Genomic DNA, 27,968 nt, shown 5'->3' with positions numbered 1-27,968 from the left:
CTCTCTTTTTATATGAGAGCTTATTTTTCACTCATCATTTGACAGTTGAAAGAGCGAATATTTTTAAATTAAACTTTTAAAATGGTCTAAAAACATTACAACATCAGTTCTTTATCAACTACAGATAAGTCATGATGAAATAAGCTATAAAAGGATCACTGTTAGTGCGCTGTGTGAACACTCTTTTATCTTGGGATCATCCCAGAAAAAGCCATTGTCCCCGTTTTCAGTCACTCACAGCTCATTGTCATGATTATTAACCTGAAACCTGAAAAGCTGCTTTTTAAACAAAGAAGTTTAATTGTTGGTGCTTCATCTGAAATTACTGGACACGATGAGCAGTTTAGCATACAACCTTTGAGGAGATTAAAGGCCATGAACGTTTCTTCGGAAAGAAAGAAAGAAAGAAAGAAAGAAAGAAAGAAAGAAAGAAAGAAAGAAAGAAAGAAATAAGCAAAGATTACAAAATTATTAGCAAAAACGGGATATTAATAATGCTCAAATATTTTGTTACATTTGGCAATTGTATTCTTCTTGTTTTTATTCAGCTTTGATCCAATTTTCTTGTTTTTTTTTGTTCTTTTATCTTTTGATAAGTTGTTAGGCAGTCATTTCTTTCACTACGTTTATATGTGTAAGGAAGGTGCTCTGCAAATGGTAAATGCAGGAATGGGTAATATTTGGAGATACAAGCATATGTATGCAATTGTTTGAATTTTAATCCAGCCTACATCCTTTATTTTTAGACTGAGATTGGCTGAGACAGACTGTTTTACACAATAAATCAAGATATTCAGAAAGCAGAAAATCCTTCAATTGTTACACTGCACACCATTGCCAAATGTGTCAAATTTACAGCTGCTAAGTCTTTGGATTTGCCTTGTTGCAAAAATATTGTTTTATGTCTGTCAAATTATGCTGTTTTGGGAATTCAGCTAAAGAAATGGGAACAAATGGTGTATTTTTGTGAGAAGCTGCCAGTAACAAAGTGCCTAAAGACAAAGTTGTCTATTGCAAAGTTGTCTTTTATATGTAGACAGAACACTGGTTCATCCCTTGAAGTAGGTGTCTTTTTAATGTTTGAAAGCCTTCAGAAAGCCTAGGTAATCTTTGATCAAGACCACTGTAAAGATTTACAACAATATCTTGCTTCTTGGGGAAAAATATAAAGAAATGAGGACTGACACTAGTATTTTAAAGTTCTTCACTCACCCCAAGTGGAAAAAAACGACTCCCTAAAAAACTGCAGAAGGTTAATTTTTTAATAGGGTGGATATGGTTGTGGAAGAGATGGAGACAGTTTGGGGCAAAGTGACTGTATTATCTATGTGAAGAGTGGGAAAGAGGGTGGGTAGGGGGTCCTTTCCAGACTCACTGGAGCCTTGTTGTAACAGCCTCATTGAGACTGAATGGGACGTCTTAATTACTCAAGTTGTGAAAACTAAAGGAGGGCTGGACTGCAGGGAGGGGAGGATGTGTGCTTTGATCTTCGGGTTGAGGGAGGTTGATATGAGGTGGGATGTCTTCTATAAATACAAGCAGGTTGTAGATGAGGTAGTCATAATTCTCCAAGCTTCAGGACAAACGGATTCCTCCTCAGCAGCCATGAATGGACATTTTTCTATTGAGTGGATGGCCCAGAGCAGCCAGCAAGAAGGATCAGAGACCAGCACCATAACTGTCTCCGGACCTACAGCCTGTGGGACGCTTTCTGAGAGTCTGCCTGGTTTTTATTGCAGGCAGAAGTCAGAGAATATCCCTAAGCAGAAAAAGCAAGAAAACAGGAGTCAGGCCCTTGAAGCATACAGCCAGAGTATTCTCCAGCAACAAACCGCTCCCAATAGCCAAGGTAAGAGTTCATAATGAGCCAAAATCCCAGACTCCAATTTCAATGTAAAGTCTATTTAAAAGTGAATTACAGAAAAAAGTGCATTTACATTAAAACAGCTATTAGTTCTGTGTAAATGTGCATTTTGAATTTTTTTCCTAAACATAACTTCACATTTAACTACATTTCAGCTGAATGCAAATATGAACATCTCAGAGAACATCGATCATTTTTTAAAAATTTTTTTTAATTTTAATTTTTTACGTTTTCATTGCATATTAGCGCTCCTGGGTACACAGTTACTTTAGTTGTCTTAATTATTTGATCTTTTTTTTTTTTTTAAATCTTATTTACTTTAGTAGAAAAAAACCATTTATGCAGCTTTATTGTTATTAGAGTACTTTTTACCTAACTAATATTCGTGTATTAATTAGAAGAATATAAGTTGATCAGTGATGCAATGCAGATGTGTTTCGTAACCTATAAATAAACTGCAATAAAAACTTGGACATTTTTATAGCTGAATTTCCATCCAGTTAACAGTATGTGGTTAAATACTCTGAAATTAATAAAGTGCTTTGTAAACTACTCAAGTAAAATACCAGAATATGTCTAAATCGACGTAATGTGAAGAACAGATTTTAAGTTTCTTTCTTTCTCACTTTCTGTTTCCAGTGACTGAGGTTGGTTTCAGCAGTGGGACAGAGGAGGAGACCTCAGGATATGAGAGCGAAGGTGGACAGTCTCTCTCCCCTTCAGCTCAAGCCGTCTCAAAATCACCTCCATCTCCTCTAGTGGGTCGCAGGCCCCGGACAGCTTTCACAGCAGAGCAGATCAGTAGCCTGGAGAAGGCTTTCAGCATAAGTGCTTATCTGGGGACGCAATCTAAGGCAGAACTCCGCAAAAAACTCCACCTGTCTGATAAACAGGTAACCACCCCCAGTATCAATACTTGACATCATGAATTCATGAACCTGGTCCTGCTGGATATTCAATTTATGATAAATCTATAATAATCAGAAACAGCAGCAAATTTCAAAAAGAAACTGCCAAGAGATCAGTTCTCATGAGCACCTATTTGATAGCAGCTACTGACCTTCAAAACCATGTACTACTTTTAGCAGTTAAAAAAATAATTAGTACTCTAAAATAATCATGCTCTACTGTTCACTAACAGAAAATTAACATTACTTATGTTTTATTTCATTATGTCTTGTATTTTAAAAATGTTTCTTATATCTTAAATTTTCTGTTTTCATCACAGATCAGAAACTGGTTCCAGAACAGACGGATGAAGGTAAAGAGAACCATGCAGGATGCTCTGGCTCAGGCATGCCAGGCTAATGTCTGCCAGGCCAGTGTTGCCCCACAGTTCATTCATTACCCTGAGCTACAGGCATACAGGCCAGGGCCATACCCAAGATACCACTCAGCAGCAGCAGTAGCACCTGAGGGCCCGGCTGCCACCTCCTACATCTATCCACGCAGTCATGTGCAGTTCAGTTCCCCTCTGCCCAGCGTCGCCACTCTGCCCATGGACTCTTTCTACCAGTACAGCAGGCTCTCAGGAGTCATGGTGCCCTCTGCCACATCTCACCTCAGAGAGTCCTACCCAACTTATCCTCCATATTACTGAAAATCACATGCAGACATTCTTCTGTAATGTAATCTCAGCTGTGATATTTTAGACAAAGGGAGAAGTTTTTGATTTGATTTTTGAATAAAATAAAATGCGTTATTAGAAACATGGCAAAAATACTGCTTTGAAGCTTGAATCAAGAATCAAACAGGGCAGTGTGCAATAACGTCTGTTTGTAATTCATGTATAGTTTGAATGTAATTAAATGTCATTTTTTAAATTTCTGTTGTTATGTCACTGTTGGATTTATGTCAGTGTAAATATTATTCAAATAAATAATAATGATTAGATTCTTATCAGATTATCTGATCTTTTTTTCTCATCTAACAGTCAAACATTTAATTCAGTTTAATTTTGTGTATACAAAGCCACTTCACACCAACCATTTCATTTTCATTCAGTTTTATTTAAATAGGATGGCATGCAGTGGCTAGATTAAAATAAAAGACTCAAAGCAGACCTAAGTAACGAGGAGGACTTTCATTATAAGCACCAACAGTGACCTTCGAGGCACTTTATATTGTAGGGTAACATCCTATAATATTAGAACTATTTGATGACCAACAGTGACTTGGGGACAATAGGAAAGACATCCTGGCTGTTTCTCCCTGGTTAATCTTTGAGGTTCTTTCCTATGGATCTCAGCTGATTATTAAGTGGTATCTATTTGTGTGCGTGTTCCCCCTATTTTTACCCTCTGCCTTAGAGGGAACATTCTCTGCTCTGTGGGTTAAGTTCCTGATAACTCCAGGTTTGTGTTTCATTGTGTAGTGGGAGTTAAAGAATATGTACATGTCTTTTGTGAGTTTGTTTTGAATTGTATACAAAATGTATAGCAGGCAAGAGCAATATGTTAAGAGTTGTAAAATACTGAGCCCTTTGGATTTTTTGCTCTTTTTAAGTATTGATTTCTGAGCAGACCATGGCTAAAATAGTCCTAGCCTATAGCCTATAACTATTTTATAGCCTATAGATATTTTAAGAGAGGATTCAGGGTCACTTGATGCAGCCTTAACTATATGCTTTGGCAAAATTTAAAGACACCACCAGAATTCCTACCCAGACTGTCAGAGTAGGGCCACTCCTACTGTACCCAAAATGGCAGACCTCCCACCCGACTGAGATTACTGAAGCCCTCCTTCTTTTCCACAGAAGTGGACTGTTTTGAGTCATTCATAAGAAAAACATTCTTTTCGCGTGCCTGACAGCACGATATTCCCTTGGATACCTTATGCTTTTGGATTTTTTTGCCAAAAGTATTGATTTCTGAGCATTGTGTTTAAGCAATTAGCTGACAGAAAGATAAGTTAATAGATGTGCTACGCTGCATGTTTATACAGCAGACAACAGCACATTATATGTCATTTATTTCTTGTTAAAGAACCTCAGACACCTATACAGAAACAAGATCAGATGCATTTATTTTCGCAAAGGGTTTAACATTCTAATGATGCTCCCTGGTGGCCGCGTTTTTAAAAACAAACCGGCAGAAACCTATCGTCCTTGACATCTTGATTGCTATCTTGCTATAATCCTTTTCTGACAGGCTCCACTGGCACAACTGTGATTTTATAAGTAAAGATTGAGGTGACATAAAAACAAACAAACAAACTATGGTTTACTTATTTCAAATGCTTAAGACTGCCACGACTTGGATGACTGAGACCCAGTTACAACAGGGATGTCAAACACATTTTACATAATGGGCCACATACAGCCAACTTTGATCGTGTCGTGAAATGATATGACAAATATGTAAGATTGCAGAAAAAGTTATGATAGTGCTTGCACAGGCCGTCCCGTGATTATAAAATATGAAGTTCATTTATTGAGAATTCACCAAAAAACAAACTGTTATTTACAACAACAAACATCAAACATCTCTTAATCAATAACTTTGGCAAAGTATGAATGGCAATGCGGTGAACAGTTTTTATCTATAGAAAACGCCGTAAAACTTACGAAAATACAGTTAAAAGTTTCAAAATCTTTGCATCCGTTACCATTTTCTAAAGCTTTCCAGTGGGGTGGATTAGAGTCTTTATTTAGGATTTATACTGACATCTTCTGGCAGGTCCGGGAAATGCAATAACAATGGAGTAAATGAAACATTCAGACGTGACAAGCTGCTGTAGAGTAGAATTCACCATTATTATTTTCTTCTTATTCTCCATCTTCTCTCTGTTTTCTTTTCTTTTCACTCTCACCTCCCTCCTCTTAATTCTCCCCTTCATATTCTTTTCTCTTGTTCCCCAGCCTTCCGTTTATTCCTCTTCACCCCTTGTTTCTTCTTTCTTCCCCCCTTGTTTTCCAAAGTCATTCTTTGCTATTTTATTTTGTTGGTGTACATAAGTAAGAATGTGGATGTTGAACAGTTGTAATGAGGTATTGTTCATTTTATGTAAAATTGTGCACACAAAACATGTAATCTACTTATCAAGGGTAGTGTATTTTCACAGACTTGTTAAACAACATGAGATCCATCTCAACAAAGAACGATTATTATTATGTGGTGTACTGTACTAGTTTATCTAGCTATTTTTCACATATATAAATAGGTTGGAAATGTCCATTTCGAAATTTAACTAAAATGCAAAAGTATAATTGTGAAAAAAAAAACACCCAGATTTCATCATGTTCTAACCAAGACGATTTCACAATCGGGATTAAAAAAGTTTTACAAGACGTAAACGGAACTTCAGTCTGAACCAATAGCTAGAGAAAAATATTACAGGTGGGCACGGCTTACAATACCGGCGGACCAATAGGAATGCCGTAATCGTGTGAACTAGTGAAACAGGCAGTTAGTTGGACCAATCACAACGTCCCCCGAAGGGCACCCATGATGCACGGGAAGGAGGCCCGCGCTGGCTGAGTGCACGCAGAAAGCAGCTACGCAGGAGAGAGGGGCAGAAGCCGAATGGTGGAGCTGAAGATGGCGGATGGCGACAGCGGGAGTGAGCGCGGAGGTAGTAGCGGGGGAGGAGGTGGAGGTGGCTTCCAACACTTCCAGAGGGACCAGGAAACCCAAGAACTGGCGTCAAAGCGTCTGGACATCCAGAACAAGCGCTTCTATCTGGACGTCAAGCAGAACAACAAGGGCAGGTTCATTAAAATCGCCGAGGTCGGGGCTGGGGGCTCTAAAAGTCGCCTGACCCTCTCGCTGTCAGTTGCGGCGGAGTTCCGTGACTATCTCGGGGATTTCATCGAGCACTACGCCCAGCTGGGCCCTAGCAGTCCGGAGCAAATAGCACAAGCTACCGCGGGTGAAGACGGTGGGCCGAGGCGAGCTCTTAAGAGCGAGTTTCTTGTCCGGGAAAATCGCAAGTACTACCTGGACTTGAAAGAGAACCAGCGGGGGAGGTTCCTCCGGATACGGCAAACCGTAAACCGCGGACCTAGCTTTGGAGTGGGGGGCCCAGTGGGCGGCATGCTGGCCGGCCAGACCATAGCCCTTCCGGCACAGGGGTTAATAGAGTTTAGAGACGCCCTTGCTAAGCTCATAGATGATTACGGGGGAGACAACGAGGAGATGACCGGGGGCATGGCCGCCGGGGGCTACGGCGAGCTTCCCGAGGGCACCTCCATCATGGTGGACTCTAAACGGTTCTTTTTCGACGTTGGGTCCAACAAATACGGCGTGTTCCTGCGCGTGAGCGAGGTTAAGCCGAGCTACAGGAACTCTATCACCATCCCATTCAAAGCCTGGAGCAAATTTGGAGGAGCTTTCTGCAGATATGCAGAGGAGATGAAGGAGATCCAGGAGAGGCAGAGGGATAAAATGTACGAGAAGAGAGACGAGTCCGAGGGGGACGATGTGGATGACGACTGAGAAAAGAAAAAGCTATCAGCCAAGTTACATGATGGCAGATCTACACTATAGGGTTATTTTGCGAAAAAACAAAAACAAAACAAAAAAGAAGCAGAAATGACAGATAAAGTGCATGACAAATCGTGCTGTAATAGCCTACTAAAGTATTGTGGAGTTTTAAAAAAAGAAGTACATGTGCAGGGAATTTTTGGTGTATTATCCTAAAGTTTGTTGGGCTTGAGGTTGAAGTGGTGGTTTGAATTTCTGAAAGTGAAAATGTATGGATGAGATGTATCTCATTGGCTGAAAAAAAAAGTGAGTTATGCTTTATTGTTGGAAAAAATAAGAGGAGCAAGTTGGTTTTTCATAACTAGAGGTGAAGCCATTGAATGCTTTCCTATGTGCAACATAGTTTCTATTTAAAGAGTGAAGACCTGTTCAAGATGTTTTCCCTTCTTGGTTAAAGGAGAGAGCTAGCATCCATCCTGTTCCAGTCCAGGACTCTCCTCTGTGGGAAGTTTGCGGGATTTTTGCAAGTCAGACAGGAAAAGCTGAGAGCAATGCAGAGACAGAACTGCTGTCACTCTATGGATTTTATTTGTTAGATATGTCAGCAGCTGGAGAGCTGTCAAACAACCGCACAACTGCTGCTGCAGCATCTGCAGGCTGTTAATCGAAAAGATTACCCAAAATGACCGGGGGGGGGGGGGGGGGGTTGTTACTAAGAGGATTATCTGTAAGCCCAAACAAAAAGGGCCTGGTGGACTAAATTAAATGCTTTGACTCCAGTAGTCAGTTACAGTGCAGAACAGCTGGGTTTTATGTTATACATATAATCTTAGCAAAGCGTACTTCTTATTGTTTTGAAGAAGATTCACTCTGTGAGGAAGGGTGGTGACTCTTCTCACACCAGAGCATCCTTGGTGTTTGAGAACAACCGCTTGGAACTGGGGAGCAGATGCCACCGGAGGAAACACAGATATTGTTTTATGGGACTTTTCAGACGATCATTTGCTAACAGGGGTCCAAATGTCTTGCAGTTGGAGGAGGAGTGCTGCATTACATGTAGCGACAAGTTTTCTCATCAGCCTCGTGTTCAGAACTGGACAGCTGGCCTATTCAGCCACAGGCCATTCTCTGACAGCACCTTCCAACACATTATGAAGACCCTGGACAGAAACACATTGATGGATGTTTTCTTTTGTTTTTCCTTTTTTTGTTTCTTTCCCCCCCCAAAAAGAGCTATATTGAAATGAGATTCTACTTGTAGGAAAGATATTACCAAACAAACCAGCAAAAGATATTTTCAGATACTTATTAAGGAAAACATATTTCAATCCTAAAAATAAAAAGTTAATTTCTTAAAAGAGAATTGTGACTCGATCTCAAGGTAATTTTTTCATGTTCTTAGAGTGAAAGTATAACACTTCATTTATTAAACAATTTGAAATGAAAGACTCGATGTTGTGACTGTGTACTTGAAATCAGGTTATTCATTTTGCAGACTAATTGGGTGAATTGTTTATTTTCTTGGTTAAATATGTACAAGAACAGTCTGAGACTGCATACATCTTCCTGCAACATTTTACCTTTTCAAGTTATGTAAGTGTTATATTATTATATAATTATATAAAGATGTCCCAGACCAGCGTAAGAGTCCATGCGCAGCAGATGTCCATCTAGAGACCAGGCCACCAGGCTATGACTACACTATGCAGTTTCTCTTCCAGTGCCACACCGGTCTACCCACTCAGCTAGTTCTGCTGGATATTTTTTGTATATGGCAAAAAATGCCCACTTTTGCCTGATGTCACAATGGTGAAGAATCTTTCCACAAATCCAGGTCTGATTATCCCCCCAAAATGAATCATTTTAATACTAGTAAAACATTAAATTTCCCTGTCTTTTTATTTAGTTATTTATAATTTTAAGTAATTCTAAATCAAATAAGATTTTGCTTTATTATTTAGAATGCAATTTCTGGTCAATACTGTCAATATTCAAAATAATGAAAACGTGATTTAAAACAGAAAAATGCCAAAATAAAACCTTTTGGCTGATATATTGACCTTAAAGAGTATAATTCATTCCAGCAATATGACCTAATGCAGATGTGATATTGCTAGTGATTTATCAGTCCAGCAAGATACAGTTTGCATTCATTTAAGAGGTTCATGTGACTATTAAAGTGATGACACCTATTAGTTCTTTACTTATTAGGACTTAGTTCACATGTGCAGGTAATGTTTACTCTCATTATTTACTGGCATTTATTATATTATTATTAAACAGAAGTATCTATTTTAAAAAAGAAACAGCTCTGTAAATATCTGATTAATGTTCTGTCGATGAGTTTCACTTTTAAACTGTACTACTTGGCACCACTTTGAGCTTCATTTCATACATTTGGTTTCATTTGGTTAAAACCACATTTGACATTTAAGAGTACTTTTGAAATCCATATTTACTTTGGCGAACTTAAAACCTTTACTTCAGTCCCTTAAGTTACAAACTAACATACAACATGAACAATGTAATTATACAACTAGTTCCCATTTGCTATTTTACAGACATAAACCTTTGTAGGAGTTGGATGACCTACTACTCATTGGCATTTAGGTTTGATCACTGATGAATAATTCATCAAAAATATCTTCTGGTTCAAGCTGCTGATGTGACACTTTGGTTTCCTTTGTCATAAATGCAAAGGGTTAAAACATTTAGCACTTCTGACTGGTTAAAACACAGTCACTGAAGCTTTCTTTTTTAAACAAACCATATCAACTATTTTGTTCTTGGATGTTCAAAACTTAAACTTTGCTGCCTTTCAGACAAGAAAGAAAAGAGTTTAAGACAAACAGAAATGAAAAAATAAACATATTTCATCATTTAATTTAAATTAAATTTAAGGTACCGTATTTGCACTTATATAGCATTTCTAGTCTTACTGACCATTCAAAGCTCTTTAGACTTCAAGTCACATTTTTGACTATACAGCACTTTATCTAACTCACATCCATGGCTAATTCAAAGTCATCAGTTAATCTAACATATTTCTTTTGACTGTGGCAAAAACATGCATGATAGGTTAATGTAATTAGTATGTCCACATATTGGAAATGTGTATTAATGAGAAATGACACAGGTGAAAATGTCGTGATCCTTTATTTATTCAGGCAAAAGAGGGCAGCAGAAGTTACAACATATAACAAGTAGAAAACAAGCACATAATTCTGTAAAGACAAGTGAACACAAACATGTGAATAAGATGCAATATAGATCATTACAAGCATGACATTAAAAACAGTCACACTGACCAAAAGAGATATTCTCTTGCTCTTTTAAAAGGGATTTAAAAAATTGCATAAATCAAGTGTTCCCAAGGTTGGAGAGAGAAAAAAAATCTAAAAATCTAAATCTAAAAAAGAAACTTAGTTTAACCCCAAAATGATAGCTAGACACCTGTAAAATGTGACTATTTCAATTTCAGCCCCTTGAAGGGTTTTGAGTTTAGGATGTGTAGATAGGTGTCAATAGCACCTTTAGAAAATGATTTACTTTAAAAATTGGTGACATTTTCAATACTGATTGTACTTGCACTATGTGATTAAGTAATTGCACCCTTGTTAAATCACAAATGCACTATTTTGAAACTACTATCACTAAGGGTATCCACAGTAGGTTGCTACTGTTTCATTTGACAGTAATATGCCAGATGCCCTTCCAGACAGACAAAATCACTTAAATACAACCTGTCAGCTAAAAGATCTTAAAAAGTAACACATCATGCTGTGATATAAAAAAAAAAACCCTCAAGAACAGATGAGAAAAGCTTTCTACAGCCTTGGGAATCCAACAAATCCAGGGAGAGAGCCAATGTTCCCTCTAATTTTTCATGTGTCTGAGCGAACACACAAACTCCCTGAGCGATCCCTTGGACCACTGTGAGCGACATCAGACGTGTGCACTGTGGTGATGCCAGCATCGAATCCATCCAAGTTACATGGTTTATTAAAATCAAATCAAATCACAGCAGTTACATTTATGTTAGACTACCTTTATTTAACTACTTTAGCCCACGTACAATGAAAATGTAAAAAAAAAATCTAGTCATTGACATGTTAAGACTATTGGAAGTAAAAATAACTTGAACTCCAATTTCGAAAACACAACTTTCTTTCTTTTTTCTTTCTCTCTGACTTGTATGAGTCTGAGTCTGTGGTCTGGGAGAGAGTCCTGTAACTCTGTCTGCAAAATACAGTATATAATGACCAATGTTGGGCAATTAATTATATACCGGTAGTTACTTCTTCAAAAAAGTTACTGAGTTTAGCAAACAACAACGTTTTTTGCAGCTATTTTTTTTAAATGCAGCCAATGCATTTTTAAATAAACATTTCAAACTATTTACAGAACAATCAGCTGTTCTCCATCAAATCTGATGCCACACAAATTATTTGTGCCACTCCAAAAAAAATGAGATGAAGGAGAACAACAGCCTGATACCTGCAGGCCTGACAACAGGAGATGTATCACTGCTGTAACACCTGTAACATTCAGCAGTCGCCTCATTGTTCTGACACACACAACAAAACTATTGACTACGCTACACACTAACTACACAAGATTTGACAACTCTGGTTTTACGTGGCCTATCAACACAATTTAAAAACTGGTATAAAGTCCACACTTTTCCCGTCAATTGTTCCGTCTGTCCTGCTCACATCTCCAGTGGTTGTACACGTTGTCATTAAGTGGCTTCACTCCACATCAGCCACGCCGCTTTGCTCGCTAAAACACCGGTGTCGGCACATAAGGACGCTGTCATAGCCTGTCAACCACGTTGATTAGCTGCGTATATATGAATGTGAATCGCATCATTGGCTGGACTATGGGATAAGGTGGCATCGTTCTAATCCCATACGGGAGCAGCCTAAACAGAAATTGTTAAAGTATTAATTTTAATTTCAATTCAGGTTAGATTTTTTTTTTGTGCACAACGCAGATTTTCTGTGCGCAGAGACCGCGCCAGCAGTGCGCAATTGCGCACGTGCGCAGCTTAGAGGGAACATTGGTGAGAGCCATTATCCACAACCTTCCAGGCCTATAAAAGTACTCCAAAAACACATTAGTTCATCCAGGAGGTTAAAAACAAAACCAGAACAACATCCATAATACTGCTGAACTCATTCAATTTAAGGTCAGTATTTGTGATTCAATAATAAGAAAGAGACTGGGCAAAAATGGCATCCATAGAAGAGTTCAAAGACAAAAGGTGCAACTGACAGAAAAGAACATCTTACATTTCACAAAAACATCTTTATGATCCTGAAGACTTTTGGAAAAATACTCTGTGTCTGAACTTTTTTGAAGGTTGGATTCAGGGCATGGACCTGGACCTGGGTTATGTAGCAGGACAATTATCAAATGTATTACCTCCTCCCAAAGATGGGAGCACCCAGAAATGAGAGTTGGAAGCAGAGGTGCAGTCCTACAAGCCTCTCTGCAGCTTCTCTACTCCTATTGTCCCCCTAAAACCCAGTGTCCATAGAGACCAATAAAAAAAATCAGCATAAATGATTTAAGCATAAAGAACAATACATCTTCAACAGCAGTAAAGATTGGATTGTAAAACATTAAGTATCTCTCTTCTTTGTTAGTAAATTATATAATAATTGATCAACATATTGATATATTCTGCCTTACAGAGATCTGGGTTGAGCAAGATCATTATATTAATTTAATTGAAGCAACACTTCCAAGTCCAATAATGTAAATATGTAAGAAAAATTGTGTATGTTTCTGTTCTGTGTCCTGTGTACTGTTTGTTTGTATATGTGTCTTTTTGGCTGCTGTTACAACCAAATTTCCCCTTGTGGGACAATTAAAGGATTATTCTATTCTATTCTATTCTATTCTATTCTATTCTAAGTCTGCTGGGGGCTTCCCATAATGCACTTAGCATTTCTCCTCCAATCACTTTTCTTCACTGTCCATGTATTTATATATTACTTTGCATTTAACTATTAACTATTATAAATCTATGGCTCTCTTCCACAGTGTATCTTTTATCCTGTCTGTTTTACCTCACTCCTAACTCCTCATGGCAGATGGCTGCCCTTCCCTAAGCCTGGTTCTGCTGGAGGTTCTTCCTGTAGAGTTTTTCCACTTCGATGTTGCCAAGTGCGTGTCTTTATTAATCACTGTGTAAATCATAAGATTATTGTGTTGTGTAGAAGTATACAGCTGAATTTGTTGTCAGATGTAAATATTTTATTGATATGTGTGTATATAACAGCACCCCCCCCCCCAATTTTTGTTTCTGAGAAAAATGAGAGCCACATATAAGGATATTCATTTGAAATTTCGATAGAACAGTTGCAGTTTGATAGAACCCCAGTTGGACGCCAGGTCCTAGGAGGTTAAGCATCTGGGAATTTACCCAGATTTCTTTCTTTATTTAGACAGAGATCTTGACAGCACAAAGTTACGCCGATGGTACATAATTTAGTTTTTGGACTAGCCTTTGGCACTAAAATGCCTATGGAGTTCTTAACTGAAACCTGCAAAATGATTGGCAGTTGGGGAATGGGCCGCATGTGTTTTACAGTTGCTCTCCTCCTCCACACATATGGCTCTAAAGAGTGTTCAAAGGTAGCAGAACTTGTGTTTAAATGCACAACTAAACAAAGTCAAGATGTGCTTTTTGGTCATGTTCAATCCGCAGCAGCATCCCTTAGTTTTCCTTTTTTAAAAATTGATTAATACAATGTGTGGGCGTATACAGCTGAATTTGTTTCCTGGTGTGAAGATAAGAAAAGGAGAGACTTACAAGTAATCTGACTCCATCACCTCCTCCTCTTCAGGGATCTGTTCTCCTGTTGTCGTTTGCTGTTTCTTCAATGAGAAAATTTGGCAGCTGTTAGCCGCCTATGCGCATGCAGAGAGGGTATGCTGACAGGGCATGCTGGCTATTTTAATGTTGGAGGCCTTTACAGAGTTGGCATTCCAGGTCTAGGAGTCAGCTGTGCTATTAGGATTTCAGTGTCTGGGGATGGAGGCATACAATAGTTTGATTGTGATGAGCTCTGCTCACATGTGGTACACACAAGGTTCTCCTGCTGAAACATGCTGAGCTATGTGCAAGCAGGGATTGTTACTAGACAAATTGCCTTCTTCTCTTTGGTAATCCTTGTGTCTCAGCAACAGAGATAGTTAGATGGTCAATTTGAACAAAATGGCTCTTAGTGCCTCAGCACATAAGTATTAAAAAATGTAAATGTCATATAAGTGTTACCAGATCTGACAAACAAGAAGTTACCTAATCTTGGATTCAGTTATTCTTGCTTAATCACACTGTAATGGCATGTAATGCTACAGTCACACCAGGGAAAACAGTGTTTGAAGGATACAGCATGACCAAAATTATTGTCACAGTGTATAATGAACTTGGAAGTTTGTTGCCTTTGAAGTGGCTTCTTTGAAAATGGGAATCAGGTCAGTGATCACATCTTCAAAATGAATTTGGTACATCAATATTAAATCTCAAACCTATTCAATTGCAGACTGATATCAGTCTGTTTAAGATTTTAGTTGTGTGCAGTCTGGGCCATTACATCATGTTATGTGTCTCTCTTCATTCATTTGGCCAGTATTTATACTACATTTGATAATCACTGCAAACATACCTTTGTGGAGAGTTTAAATCAGCTCACTTTAGAACAGGCACCCCTTAAGTTGTTTTGTTTTTTTCAAATTTATCTTTCATTTAAGAAGTCTTGTGAGTCTATTATTAAAGCGCTTTTCCATATTCAGATGCTAGAGGGCATTGTGGGTTGGTGGTATAGAGTAGTGTTTCAGGGCAGAGAAAAACCTTTCTGTTGTGAGGTTATCTGTTGCAAACTCAGTGTGTGTACCTCTTCTAGTCTTAAACACTGCACCACATATTGATGACACAGGAGACCAGTTGCCCTCTGACTGCAGACTGAAAGAGCCAACCCCTTTATGATGCTGTTCCCTGTTTCTGTTGGTCTGTCACAAGTCAGGGATTCATTTCCAAACTGTAAAGTCAAACACTGCAGACTTTCTACATCCCCTCTTCCACATTATACTGTATGCTCCCAGTCCTACTATTTTGGTAAAGCGGACACATTATAAGAGTTCCACTATACAGGGAGTGCAGAATTATTAGGCAAATGAGTATTTTGTCCTCATCATCCTCTTCATGCATGTTGTCTTACCCCAAGTATAGGCTCGAAAGCCTACTACCAATTAAGCATATTAGGTGATGTGCATCTCTGTAATGAGAAGGGGTGTGGTCTAATGACATCAACACCCTATATCAGGTGTGCATAATTATTAGGCAACGTCCTTTCCTTTGGCAAAATGGGTCAAAAGAAGGACTTGACAGGCTCAGAAAAGTCAAAAATAGTGAGATATCTTGCAGAGGGATGCAGCAGTCTCAAAATTGCAAAGCTTCTGAAGCGTGATCATCGAACAATCAAGCGTTTCATTCAAAATAGTCAACAGGGTCGCAAGAAGCGTGTGGAAAAACCAAGGTGCAAAATAACTGCCCATGAACTGAGAAAAGTCAAGCGTGCAGCTGCCAAGATGCCACTTGCCACCAGTTTGGCCATATTTCAGAGCTGCAACATCACTGGAGTGCCCAAAAGCACAAGGTGTGCAATACTCAGAGACATGGCCAAGGTAAGAAAGGCTGAAAGACGACCACCACTGAACAAGACACACAAGCTGAAACGTCAAGACTGGGCCAAGAAATATCTCAAGACTGGTTTTTCTAAGGTTTTATGGACTGATGAAATGAGAGTGAGTCTTGATGGGCCAGATGGATGGGCCCGTGGCTGGATTGGTAAAGGGCAGAGAGCTCCAGTCCGACTCAGACACCAGCAAGGTGGAGGTGGAGTACTGGTTTGGGCTGGTATCATCAAAGATGAGCTTGTGGGGCCTTTTCGGGTTGAGGATGGAGTCAAGCTCAACTCCCAGTCCTACTGCCAGTTTCTGGAAGACACCTTCTTCAAGCAGTGGTACAGGAAGAAGTCTGCATCCTTCAAGAAAAAAAACATGATTTTCATGCAGGACAATGCTCCATCACACGCGTCCAAGTACTCCACAGCGTGGCTGGCAAGAAAGGGTATAAAAGAAGAAAAACTAATGACATGGCCTCCTTGTTCACCTGATCTGAACCCCATTGAGAACCTGTGGTCCATCATCAAATGTGAGATTTACAAGGAGGGAAAACAGTACACCTCTCTGAACAGTGTCTGGGAGGCTGTGGTTGCTACTGCACGCAATGTTGATGGTGAACAGATCAAAACACTGACAGAATCCATGGATGGCAGGCTTTTGAGTGTCCTTGCAAAGAAAGGTGGCTATATTGGTCGCTGATTTGTTTTTGTTTTGTTTTTGAATGTCAGAAATGTATATTTGTGAATGTGGAGATGTTATATTGGTTTCACTGGTAAAAATAAATAATTGAAATGGGTATATATTTGTTTTTTGTTAAGTTGCCTAATAATTAGGCACAGTAATAGTCACCTGCACACACAGATATCCCCCTAAAATAGCTAAAACTAAAAACTACTTCCAAAAACATTCAGCTTTGATATTAATGAGTTTTTTGGGTTCATTGAGAACATGGTTGTTGTTCAATAATAAAATTATTCCTCAAAAATACAACTTGCCTAATAATGCTGCACTCCCTGTATGTGTAATGCAGACTAGAGTCGAACCCTCAGCCTTATAATTGGTAGATGCTAGCTGTGTTTCCATACAAAGCCCAGGTTGTAACTGATCTCAAAGGAGTGAAAGCTCAACCTAAATCATCAGTAGAAAAGCTGCTGACACACCCATATAACATAGAGAACCACAGCCTTCAATGAGTATGAAATGAGCACAGCTTTCAGCAACAATTGCCAACTGTGGCCACAAGATGGAGGCAATATAAAGGATGGAGGTGAACAGATGAGGAGCTGAAAGGAGAGATCAATTTACTTTGGTACATTTCAATTTATGTATATCTTTAGGTTTGTCTTGATGGAATGCCATTGCCTTGGTGGGTGGCTGTAGGTTCGGAGGTTATCTACCAATCGGAAGGTTGTTTGATCACTTGCTGCTCCGGTCTGAAGAAAGCAGAAAAAAGTGCTTGTATGAATGGGTGAATGAGGCAAGATGTAAGAGCGCTTTGAGTGCTCTGGTAGAATACCTCCGCTCTATTTATGATTCTAAAAAACTCACAATGAGGCATAAAAAAAAAGGCAAATGAAGAAGGTTGGTGTGCAAAGTATCTGGCAGAGTAGCATATAAAGGCTCAAGCAGCTTACATAGCATATGAGATTTTACTTATACAATCTGAGAGTTATCAGCTATAGATATATATAATGTCAAAAGTCTTCCATAACATTAGAAAAAAATGTGTCCAGGGGTTTGGAAGTATCTATGCAGTAATGCATACAGAAAATTTACTTAAAAATCAGAATGGTGTCAACTTCTTTAGGACTCCATTTCCACAGAGATGCAGGCAACTGCACACAGCAATAAGTGGGTTATCAAAATGATCCCTTACCTTTTACTACAATTTGGATTTGCATGTCACTGCTCTGTCCTTGGATTAGGAAAGGAGTCTCCTCCAAAATATAATCAAAAAAGATCCAGAGTCCTGTTTGCAGGGTTTTCTGTGGTAGTATTAAGGATTTTATGTCCATATGTTGAACTTACCAACCCAGAGAGTGTGTCTCAGGACAATTACTGAAGTTCATTTACCTTTTTTGGTGATCACAGTTTCAAGCAACCCTTGCTGTGTGGAGAAACTGATGGCGTGCATTGCTCAGGTGTAATTTTGGTCCATTCTTCCAGACAACCAGTATTCAAATCCTGAAGGTTCAGTTGGCCCCTTCTATAAACTCTGAGCTGTAGAGAGCACAAAAGGGGCCAACTCAGCAACAGAAGTGGTTGGTTTTGCATAGTGCTTTTAGCAGTTCTAGTACTTTTAATTCCTTTCTCTGAAACCAATTGAGACTTTCTTTGGCTGTGTGTTTTGAGATTGTTGTTCTACCATGATCTTTGCCACTTTCAAAAAAGCTTCCTGTGCATGCAAATGTCTAAAAATATTTGTGAATTTCTCTCTCTGTCAAAGCATCCAAATCATCCAGATCCACAAATAGAGGATGCGTTAAAGCGCCAGTGTAAAGCTGGGGCATGTGGGCTTCCACTTGCGTTACCTATACGAAAACAGAACTTTTAGTTTCAAAGGAAAAGCAGAGATTTGAAAATCTATAAACTCTCTACAATACTGAATACATGCTAACAAATGATTATGGGCATATGGCTTAAAAAAGGTACTGGGTAATGGTGTGGTAGTTTATCTGCTGGGGAAACCATAGACCAAGGGTTCCCAACTCCAGTCCTCAAGAGCTAATTTCCTGCAGCTTTTAGATGCAGCATTACTCCAACACAGCTGGATCAAATGGTTAAATTGCCTCTTCAGCATGTCATCAAGGTTGGGGTTAGAGAGATGAAGGAGCAACCTCGGGGAATTAGGTGGATGGTGAAATTCAGGTGACCTAACAGTGAAAGCAGATACCATTTAGAGATAGAAGTGAGAAAGAGAAACGTGGATTCCTTTGCAGATGCCAACATGAAGCGCTCGGGAATCCTGGCTGTGCTTTTGCTCGTCTGTACTGAACGGAGCGGTTTCGGGATGTGTCATCCCAAACCGGCCTGTCGCTACCCTCCCTCCCAGTGGTGTAGGTCCCTGGAAATAGCGATAGAATGCAGGGTGGAGAAACAGTGTATGGAGGTTAATGCTACCAGGTCAAACCAGGCTGTCCCTGGAGTATCTGTCACACTGTACTATGAGAGTCTGTGTCCAGACTGCAGAGAATTTATCACTCAGCAGCTTTTCCCCACCTGGACAATGCTGCAGGACATCATGGCTGTCACACTGGTGCCCTATGGGAATGCTAAGGAGCTTCGCTCAGCAAACTCTCCCTTCACTTGTCAGCACGGAGAGTCTGAATGCAGAGGAAACATGATCGAGGCCTGCATCCTCAATTTAACCGAACACTCTCTTGCATTTCACATCATCTACTGCATGGAGTCATCTGCAGATGTTCTGAGCGCTGCGCAGTCTTGTCTCCGGCTCTATGCTCCCTCTGTGCCCTGGTCCAGAGTTGACTCGTGTGTCAAAGGAGATCTGGGATACCAGCTGATGCGTGCCAACGCTCTTATGACCAGAGCCCTGAACCCTGCACACACACATGTGCCCTGGATAACCTTCAATGGGGAATACACAGAAGAGAATGAAGACAAAGCAATGTTGTCCCTTTTCCAACTGGTTTGTCATCTCTACAAGGGGGTGAAACCTCCAGCCTGCACTGGAGCTCCCGTCCGGCTTCTGCTGAACATGAAAAATAAAGTTATATGTCAGTCCTACAGGCAAACAGCCAAATGTGACACGTTAAATTAGCCATACTAATGATTAGTTTGTTTCAGTGTTGTCGTTAATACTATGAAAATGTAAGCATATAGAGTATTATAACTTTCTTGTTTAACAGAGCAGATAACTAAGTTGTCTCTTAATTCAAATATATTTTATAATAACAAATGCAGCCAAACACAGGATAAAAATTTCCATATAATTAATTGGCATTTTCCACTTAAAACACCCTGAACTCCCAAGACTCTTTTGGCTTAAAATGCGAAACAAAAATATATTTAATTTCTCTGACAAAAACATTGGAGTGGCAGGTGGATACATACTTGTGAAGTATACTTGATTTTTAGGCTCCAGAACATAAAATCAGACATCCTATGTTACAGTACTTTGTATCGACAGACACATCTGAAGAATAAATATCTCTATAGAAGTTTGCACGACACAGAGGCTGAAAGAACAAGACTGCATGGACGTGGGTGGAGGCGGTGTCAGTGCAACACGGTCTCTGTGTAGAAGCGGGAACGCTCCCGCTCACCGACACAGATGGCGCTGTATGGCACTGACGTGTTCCTGCAAAGATCCCCGGTGCTGAGTTTAACCTGCTGTAACTCCTCAGACTGTTCAGTGCTGAGCAAATTACACCTGCTGTCAGAAAACTGTTGCTGTATATCTACTTAAAGTATCACACAGGATAAAAATATGAGCTTTTAATTTGTTCGTTTTTGTGTTACAATAAGAGAAAATAATGACTAACTGGAAACACATTATTTGTGTGCCAAAAAGAAGAAGAAAAAACAAAAAGAGAAAGAGAAATGACTCTATGTCCAAATAGATGCCACTGCAACAGAGATGAATGGGATGAAATATCTGTGAAATATCAAAAACTGTGGGTATCAAAAACTGAGCAATATGAGGAAAAATAAAACATTATAATGACAGATATTAGCCATAATGGTTACGTCAGCAATACACACAAATCACATTGCAAACACATGATGTTTTAGGGAAGCTCAAAGCATCTTTTTCGAAACTTCCTTCTATTAAAAGACACCATCAGCATTTGGGATGGAAGGCATGTGAGGAAACGCTTAGTTTAGTAAGTTTAGTGAGGAATGAGGCAAGAATACAATTCCTGCCTGTGAAATGTTAAATGAGGACAACAGATTTCACAGCGTAGTCAGATGAGGAGCTGTTGTGGTCTGTGGCTGTCTGGCCTTTTTTCCCTTCATTATGTATGAAGACATCATGTGTCTCCTCAGGAAGAGAGAACGTCTTTATCATCCAAATTTACCAAATCCATAAAAAAAATGGATGACCAGCATTGAATGTCACAACTAAAATGTTTCATATCCTGACATTGCAGTGCGATCTGCCTTTTTAAAGTTAGTGTGAGCTGTGTGGAACACACATGTATTTACAGTACAATTAATGTGAAAAAAAGTGAAATACATTTTTAAAACGGCACAGTTTTTCATAGTACATCTCAAGCCATTCATACTCCGTGTTGTAAATGATGGTGCAGTGGTAAAAATATTATTGTGTTTTAGATAAAATAAAGGTGAGATTCAGTTATTTTTTAGTGCGGTCAAATGTCAAATATGGGGTCAGGGAGACACACTTTAATCCTTCAGGGCCTTTTAGGCAGTCAACAGTTGTACGACTGCCTCAGAGTGTCGGCGGTCATACATATATTGTTTCCAACTAAATCTAGTTGTTTGTCTTTAAGAAAATGAAGTGAGAGTTGCGCCTGTTCATCAACAAATAACACAGCACTTTCACATCAGACAACAAATACAATGTTAAAGAGACTCAATTAAAAGAAATACATAAATTCAAGTACAGGTGCTTCATTAACTGACAATGTTTTATGAATGTAAACAAATTTATTTACACTTGAGGTGTATATTATTATTATTATTATTATTATTATTATTATTATTATTATTATTAGTAGTAGTAGTAGTAGTAGTAGTAGTAGTAGTATATTATAATATTGTTATAATTGTTGCAGCCACATGACATTACTGGTCTTGTTCAAAGAGCCTTGTGTTGATGCCTGCATGTAACCTGTCTTTCTGTCTGTATCAAGAAGTTGTCGAAATTATTTTGTTGAAATGAAATATATTTTGGAAAAAGAATATCTGATTCTAAAGTGAGGCAACTTTAATTATAATGGCAAGCAAAAACTAAAAGAGCTTTTTCTTATCCTTTTTATTTTAACTAGGTCTTCCAAACTGGAAATGTACTCTCAGAAGTGGCCTTGTATCTTTTAAACTGTATGTCAGAAGAAAAATAACCGGATAGTTGGTTTTGAACAATAGCTGTAATCTCAGAAACACTGCCCAATCCTGTTTCCTCCTCTTAAAGAACATTTCCACATACAAGTACTGCCTATTCAGAAGTGACCTTAAAAGACACATCCTCAATAATATAAGAATTAATTGTTTAAGTGACTTCTTAATATAAAAAGCCCTTAAACAATAACAATAAGACAATAACTTCTATCCTGTTTTTCATGTGTATCTGTGACATTTCATTTCAGTATTTGAGCACCATCTTTTGTAATACCTCTTCAATGGGTTTTGCATCCTGTTCAAATGTCTTCCTCAATCTTTAATTACTTCCATTTCCCTTTCCCATACCAATTGTTTTATTTATTTATTTATTTATAAGTTCCTGATAGCCCTGTGACACTCTGACAACCTGTCCAGGGTGTATCCTGCCTATCGCCCTATGGTGGCTGGGATAGGTTCCAGCCACCCTGCGACCCTGAGTTGGATAAAGAAAATGGAATGATGGACGTTCCAGATGTTTTCCACAAGATATCTGGTGAAACAACCCTGAACTATCAATTTGTTAAGTGTGAGGTCTTTAGTCATTTCCTCATCCAAATTCTTAATTTTTCCAGAAGCACACTAAGAGTTACACCTTGAAGAGTTACACCTTTGTTGTAGTTTGCTGCTATAAAATTCTTTTACTTCCAATATAAAATTATCATTCTGGCTATTTTATTGTAATAAAACTACAACACTTCCATAATAAAGTTAAACGTTAACACTTACATTTGCTAGCTGGTTGACACGTAAATTAGTGTCCCCCATCAGAGTCAGAAAGGAAGATAAAACAGATTATACCTAATAATGAGACTGACAAGCCTGTGATAACATAAGCAGTATCAGTTTCACAGTCTGACTGCTCTTCATGTCCATTCTCAAAGCACCAGCATGGCAAGAGCAATAAAAGTCAACTTGAGCTTGACAAATGGACTTCAGGAACCAAAAACCGATGACCATGTATCTTTTACATACAGTGCATCCGGAAAGTATTCACAGCGCTTCATTTGTTCCACATTTTGTCATATTACAGCGTTATTCCAAAATGGATTAAATTAATTGTAACCTTAAAATATTAGACACAGTACGCCATAGGGACAACGTGAAAATGTTTGCTTAAAAACTCATTTAATAAATATGTTTATTTAATAAACAAACCAAAAAAGTATTCTAAAAAGTACATAAGTATTCACAGCCTTTTCCATGATACTAAGAATTAAGCTCAGGTGCATCCTGATTCCACTAATCACCTAGCGTAAAATGTTACGCTTTGGGAGTGAGAACGTGTTGAATCATCTGTCCGATGTTTCTACAACTTGATTGGAGTCCATTGATAGGTTTGTAGCTTGAACCCATCCGCTGGAACGTTGAAGGCAATATAATTACACTGCAAAGCAAGACACAAGTAGGCAAGCTTCTTCATGTTTCTCGTGCACGGGAGAGAACCGGACAGGCACCGTTCCTTCGCTTGACCCCAGTTGCTCTCGTCCGTTCTCCCGTACCACTGTTCTTTTATTGAGGTTACATGAATATGCATAAGTTCATTAACATATGACGTCTACATACACACAAAGAGTACCTTGCCTGTGTGTGTGTGTGTGTGTGTGTGTGTGTGTGTGTGGACTGCTGATCAAAGGGTCAAACATCCTTGGTCAGGAAGAGGGTAGCCTCCCCCTCCCCCTAGATGGTTCATCCTAGATAACACGGTGAGGAAGTCCTGCAGTTCATCTAAACAAAGAGCACTTAGACTAGAACAGACGCAACTACGTTAATCCTACCATAAAACAATAAGACACGGTATGACCTCTCATGCTCCCAAAGTGCTGTCTAATACACACAAAGTTTGCAGACTATCAAGGATCAAAACCTCTACCAATCTACAACTAATTACAAAACTCTAAGCATATATAAGTAAATATTTCTAAGCATAAATGACAATCAACAATACAAATCTAACATTTCCCCCCTTTTTGACCTTTATGCTTGAAAAGTTCCCAGGTATGAATACCTCATGTCTGACAGTTTCAATGCAAACATTTTTATACTCAGCATACGTCAAATCACCCTAAATTACTGAAAAGGTACACAGTTCAACAAATGTATTAGCAGTTATCCCATTCCTCATTGATCTCATCTCATGGCAAACTGCATCCTATGAGCAAACAAAGAAATTGTTAATTTAATAGTGAAAATAAGAAGATAACATTTTCAAAAACATCCCAGCTTGGTGATGCTTCCTCCGGGTGTGCACATCACATGTCTCTCTGCAGAGTGGTTTAAGCTCTGCAGGGCGTCATGAATGTCTCTTCCAGTTGTTTCCATCACTGTCCATAGGACCAGAGTCCAAATGTATGTAGAATAGACATTCAAACATACCAGTTGGTTTTGTTGTTCGTCAACATGGGTCTCAGCTATTTCCAAGCTGCAGACCTCTCAGCACTCCAGTTTTATGGCCTCTTACCAGCCCCCATCACCTGACTTCAGACCTTCGTCTTGTGAGGGGGATATTTATGACTCTGCCATTGTCCACGCTCTGCAGAAAAAGCTCTCTGTGGAAAGGGTGCTGGGTTCCGTCATCTTACTGCTGTTATGATCCCAGCAGCCTTCAGAGTGTCATCGTATGCACAGTACAGTGGCACAGCATTAGATGATGTTCATAGGAAATTGCTGTCATCACCACCATAGCTTCTGGTTCCTGTGCTTTTCACAGAATCATGATGTCATCCTCGAACTCCTTCTGCGCTGTCGATGGAGCCCTCATCCCTCGAGTTTTCATATCCCAACGCTGCTGAAGATTTAAGGCAGAGCACGTCGTACACCTTAATTGTCTTTCTCAGCGTCAATATTGAATCTTTCATTTTATTTAAAATCTTGCTGTGGGAAGTCTCCTCTTGATCTCCTGGAAGCTCAGTAGCACAGCTCTCTGTGTGATGTCTGCTGTGCTGAAGATGATCTCTGATCCTCCTGAAGCCTCTCTCCTGGCCTCAGCTCCCATCCTGTGGACGATCCTCTCAGGCACTCCTTCTCGTCATGCATAGTCCTGATTTTGGGCCTGCTGGATCTGTCTCTCTTAGGTGAGAGTTGTCATGTGTCCATCTCCTCTGCCTTCCTCCTGGTTCAGCTGTTTCCGGCACCAGCTGGGGTCCTATAAGGATGAGCGTCGTAGTCAAGGTAACCAAGAGGGTCCTGGTCGCACACAGGTCCGTCACGCCTCGCACTTGGTTGCCCTAGAGTTGATCAGAGGCTGGAGGTTGAAGTGCGAGCTTACCCTACGGGGGCTCAATCAGCACTCCCCCCTCACCACTGAAACAACCAAGTGTGAGATTTCTCTATTGTGCTGTCTTGAGGGTGCCGGGGTTTCCTGGGCCCTCGACCTCTTGCAGTGGCTCTGATAAATCCAGGAGGGTCTCTCGCTATTTTGCAGGCAGTTAAAATGGTCCTTGCTGTGGCTCCAAGGTCTGATCTCATGATGGGCCCCAACCAGCTTGACCTTTGACCTCAACCACTGCCTGGTCCTGTCAGCTATGCGCTTCTCACTGGGCCTCTGAAGATTTCTCAGGAGATTACTGCTGCACCTGTATTTCCTTGCTAGGAAGACAAACTATTTGGAGAGTATGTCAACAATCATCAAACCACATTCTTTAGTTCAGTGAACTTCACTTATAGGCCATCAAAGCCTCATCTGAACATGGGTGCACCACTTGCATAGGTTTAATATTTGTAAATAAAACGGCTAATCACACAAATCACTGCAACAAGTCTTTTCTTAAAAGCAGAAAATGAAATTGTAGTTGTTTTTGGCTGATCAACACAAAACCTTTTTCCTATGATTTTTCTTTTTCACTCTTTTTTTTTCTTTTTTTTCGTTACAATAGCTGGTGACCTGCAGAATCACCGCTCTCACTCACAATCAAAGGCAATTACTTTTACACAGCGCACAAAAACACTGTGACGTCAGACACATTCACACTCACTTTGTCATCTGCAAAAATAAATCACATGGCTGATGATATGTGCCATGGTGATCCGTAAATATGATCACCAGTTTATTTAACTATTTTTCAACCCAACAAACAAATAAACAAAAACATGATGCTGATGTTATGAACACTCTACACACAAGTCAAGATGCAGGAAAACTGCTCATGGAAACGCTGCACACTCCAGTTATCACAGTTATCCTAGCTCTGTTTCCCTCTCTTTGAGTAGTTCTCAGACAGCTCTTGATCTGATAATGTGTAGCTTGCTCATCAGCTCAGAAGAAAAAGAAAAAAACGCAACGCAACATCACACAGTAGTTGCATGCTCTTCCCACAGCGGCAAAGTCTTACACTTTCATATTCAATACAGCTTCTCCATCACGTACTTTTAGATGTTTCATATAGGGTTCAGCATATTAGTTGTTTTCACAGGTGTGCTGTATATCTCAACAATGGCTCATAATAAGACGACAGTCTTTCACACAGGTCAAGTGCCTCTATGCACTTCATTAGCTTAAATATTTATCTATAACACTTCACCTCATATGTCATTGTACTGAATTTGAGCAACCACAAGCTTAATGTAGATTACTTTTAACAACTATCCACCTAAATTAAATCTATGGTCTGGCACACAGGCTGTTGTCGATCAGGGCAAGCTAAAGAATAAACATTGTGTCAGCAAGGGGTGGGGGGAAAGCCATTCACCAGAGCATATCTTAAGTGCTGTGGACTGGCCTTCTCCACACGCTCTTCAAGGCTGGTGTGTTTTCTGAAAACTTCTAACATTTGAATCTCTTCCATTTATAAGCCTGCGATTAACCGCACGGCTCAGGTCCGCGTGACCGCGCTCGCGTGAACCCGCGCAGCTAAGGAGTCATCGCTCTCTCTCTTTTTTACATAAATACTTTGTGCTGCCAGGAGCAAAGTCCAGCACAAACGTCTGTCTCCCTCCGACTCACTCTTGGTTGCTTAGAAACCCATGATAACAACAGCAGTCGGTGTCACAGACCACATGTTCTGCTCCGCACACACTCACACAACAACAACAACAACAACAACGACGACAATGACAACAACACAAAATAGGCCTACTGTCCAGCACAATCTGGACCCCGCGGAACCTCTCAACGCCTCACAAAGTGGCGGAGAACTCACCTCTCGCTGCACAAAGTAGCGAGGAACCTCTTACCCCACAAAGCGGTAAGGAACCTCTTACCCCACAAAGCGGTAAGGAACCTCTTGCTGCACACAGTAGCAAGGAACCCGGGTTTCGCTCCACAAAGCAGCGAACTTCTCAACGCCTCACAAAGTGGCGGAGACTGCACAACGACACGGTTATAGAGTCGGCCTCTGTAAACTTACTTGGTGTTGCTTAGCGTGTAATATCAGCATCGAATCCCGCCGATCGCCATTCATCGAGGAGAAAAGACAGACAGCGAATCCACAGGAACTTCCTGGCTGACGTCAGTCTTTCAGCGTGTCCCTCCTCCCCTCGGTGAATGCGATTCCAGGGCTCCGGCTCTCGAAGGACCAATTAATGATAGGTTTGTAGCTTGAACCCATCCGCTGGAACGTTGAAGACAATATAATTACACTGCAAAGCAAGACACAAGTAGGCAAGCTTCTTCATGTTTCTCGTGCACGGGAGAGAACCGGACAGGCACCGTTCCTTCGCTTGACCCCAGTTGCTCTCGTCCGTTCTCCCGTACCACTGTTCTTTTATTGAGGTTACATGAATATGCATAAGTTCATTAACATATGACGTCTACATACACACAAAGAGTACCTTGCCTGTGTGTGTGTGTGTGTGTGTGTGTGTGTGTGTGTGTGTGTGTGTGTGTGTGTGTGTGTGTGTGGACTGCTGATCAAAGGGTCAAACATCCTTGGTCAGGAAGAGGGTAGCCTCCCCCTCCCCCTAGA

At 39.8% G+C, this 27,968-nt stretch overlaps 2 protein-coding genes and 1 pseudogene across 2 annotated transcripts; all 3 read left to right on the top strand.

The window, feature by feature from the left end:
- Window positions 1–1,605: 1,605 nt before the first annotated feature.
- On the top strand, window positions 1,606–3,464 carry ved (ventrally expressed dharma/bozozok antagonist). Its single transcript, XM_085358684.1, has 3 exons — window positions 1,606–1,849; window positions 2,504–2,757; window positions 3,093–3,464. The coding sequence occupies exons 1-3, from the start codon at window positions 1,606–1,608 to the stop codon at window positions 3,462–3,464; spliced, it is 870 nt and encodes a 289-aa protein (XP_085214810.1).
- Window positions 3,465–6,354: 2,890 nt separating this feature from the next.
- purbb (purine-rich element binding protein Bb) lies at window positions 6,355–8,662 on the top strand. Its single transcript, XM_085358683.1, has one exon. The coding sequence runs from the start codon at window positions 6,388–6,390 to the stop codon at window positions 7,297–7,299; it is 912 nt and encodes a 303-aa protein (XP_085214809.1). The 5' UTR covers window positions 6,355–6,387; the 3' UTR covers window positions 7,300–8,662.
- Window positions 8,663–18,931: 10,269 nt separating this feature from the next.
- LOC146629532 (gamma-interferon-inducible lysosomal thiol reductase pseudogene) lies at window positions 18,932–19,762 on the top strand (annotated as a pseudogene).
- The last annotated feature ends 8,206 nt before the right edge of the window (window positions 19,763–27,968 follow it).

This window comes from Diplotaxodon limnothrissa, linkage group LG7 (assembly GCF_057381915.1).
Source record: "Diplotaxodon limnothrissa isolate DT_005_m linkage group LG7, D_limnothrissa_male_GT1.1, whole genome shotgun sequence".
Classification (NCBI taxonomy): Eukaryota; Metazoa; Chordata; class Actinopteri; order Cichliformes; family Cichlidae; genus Diplotaxodon; species Diplotaxodon limnothrissa.
Note: the sequence above shows the minus strand (reverse complement) of the source record. Positions and strands in the feature narration are given on the sequence as shown.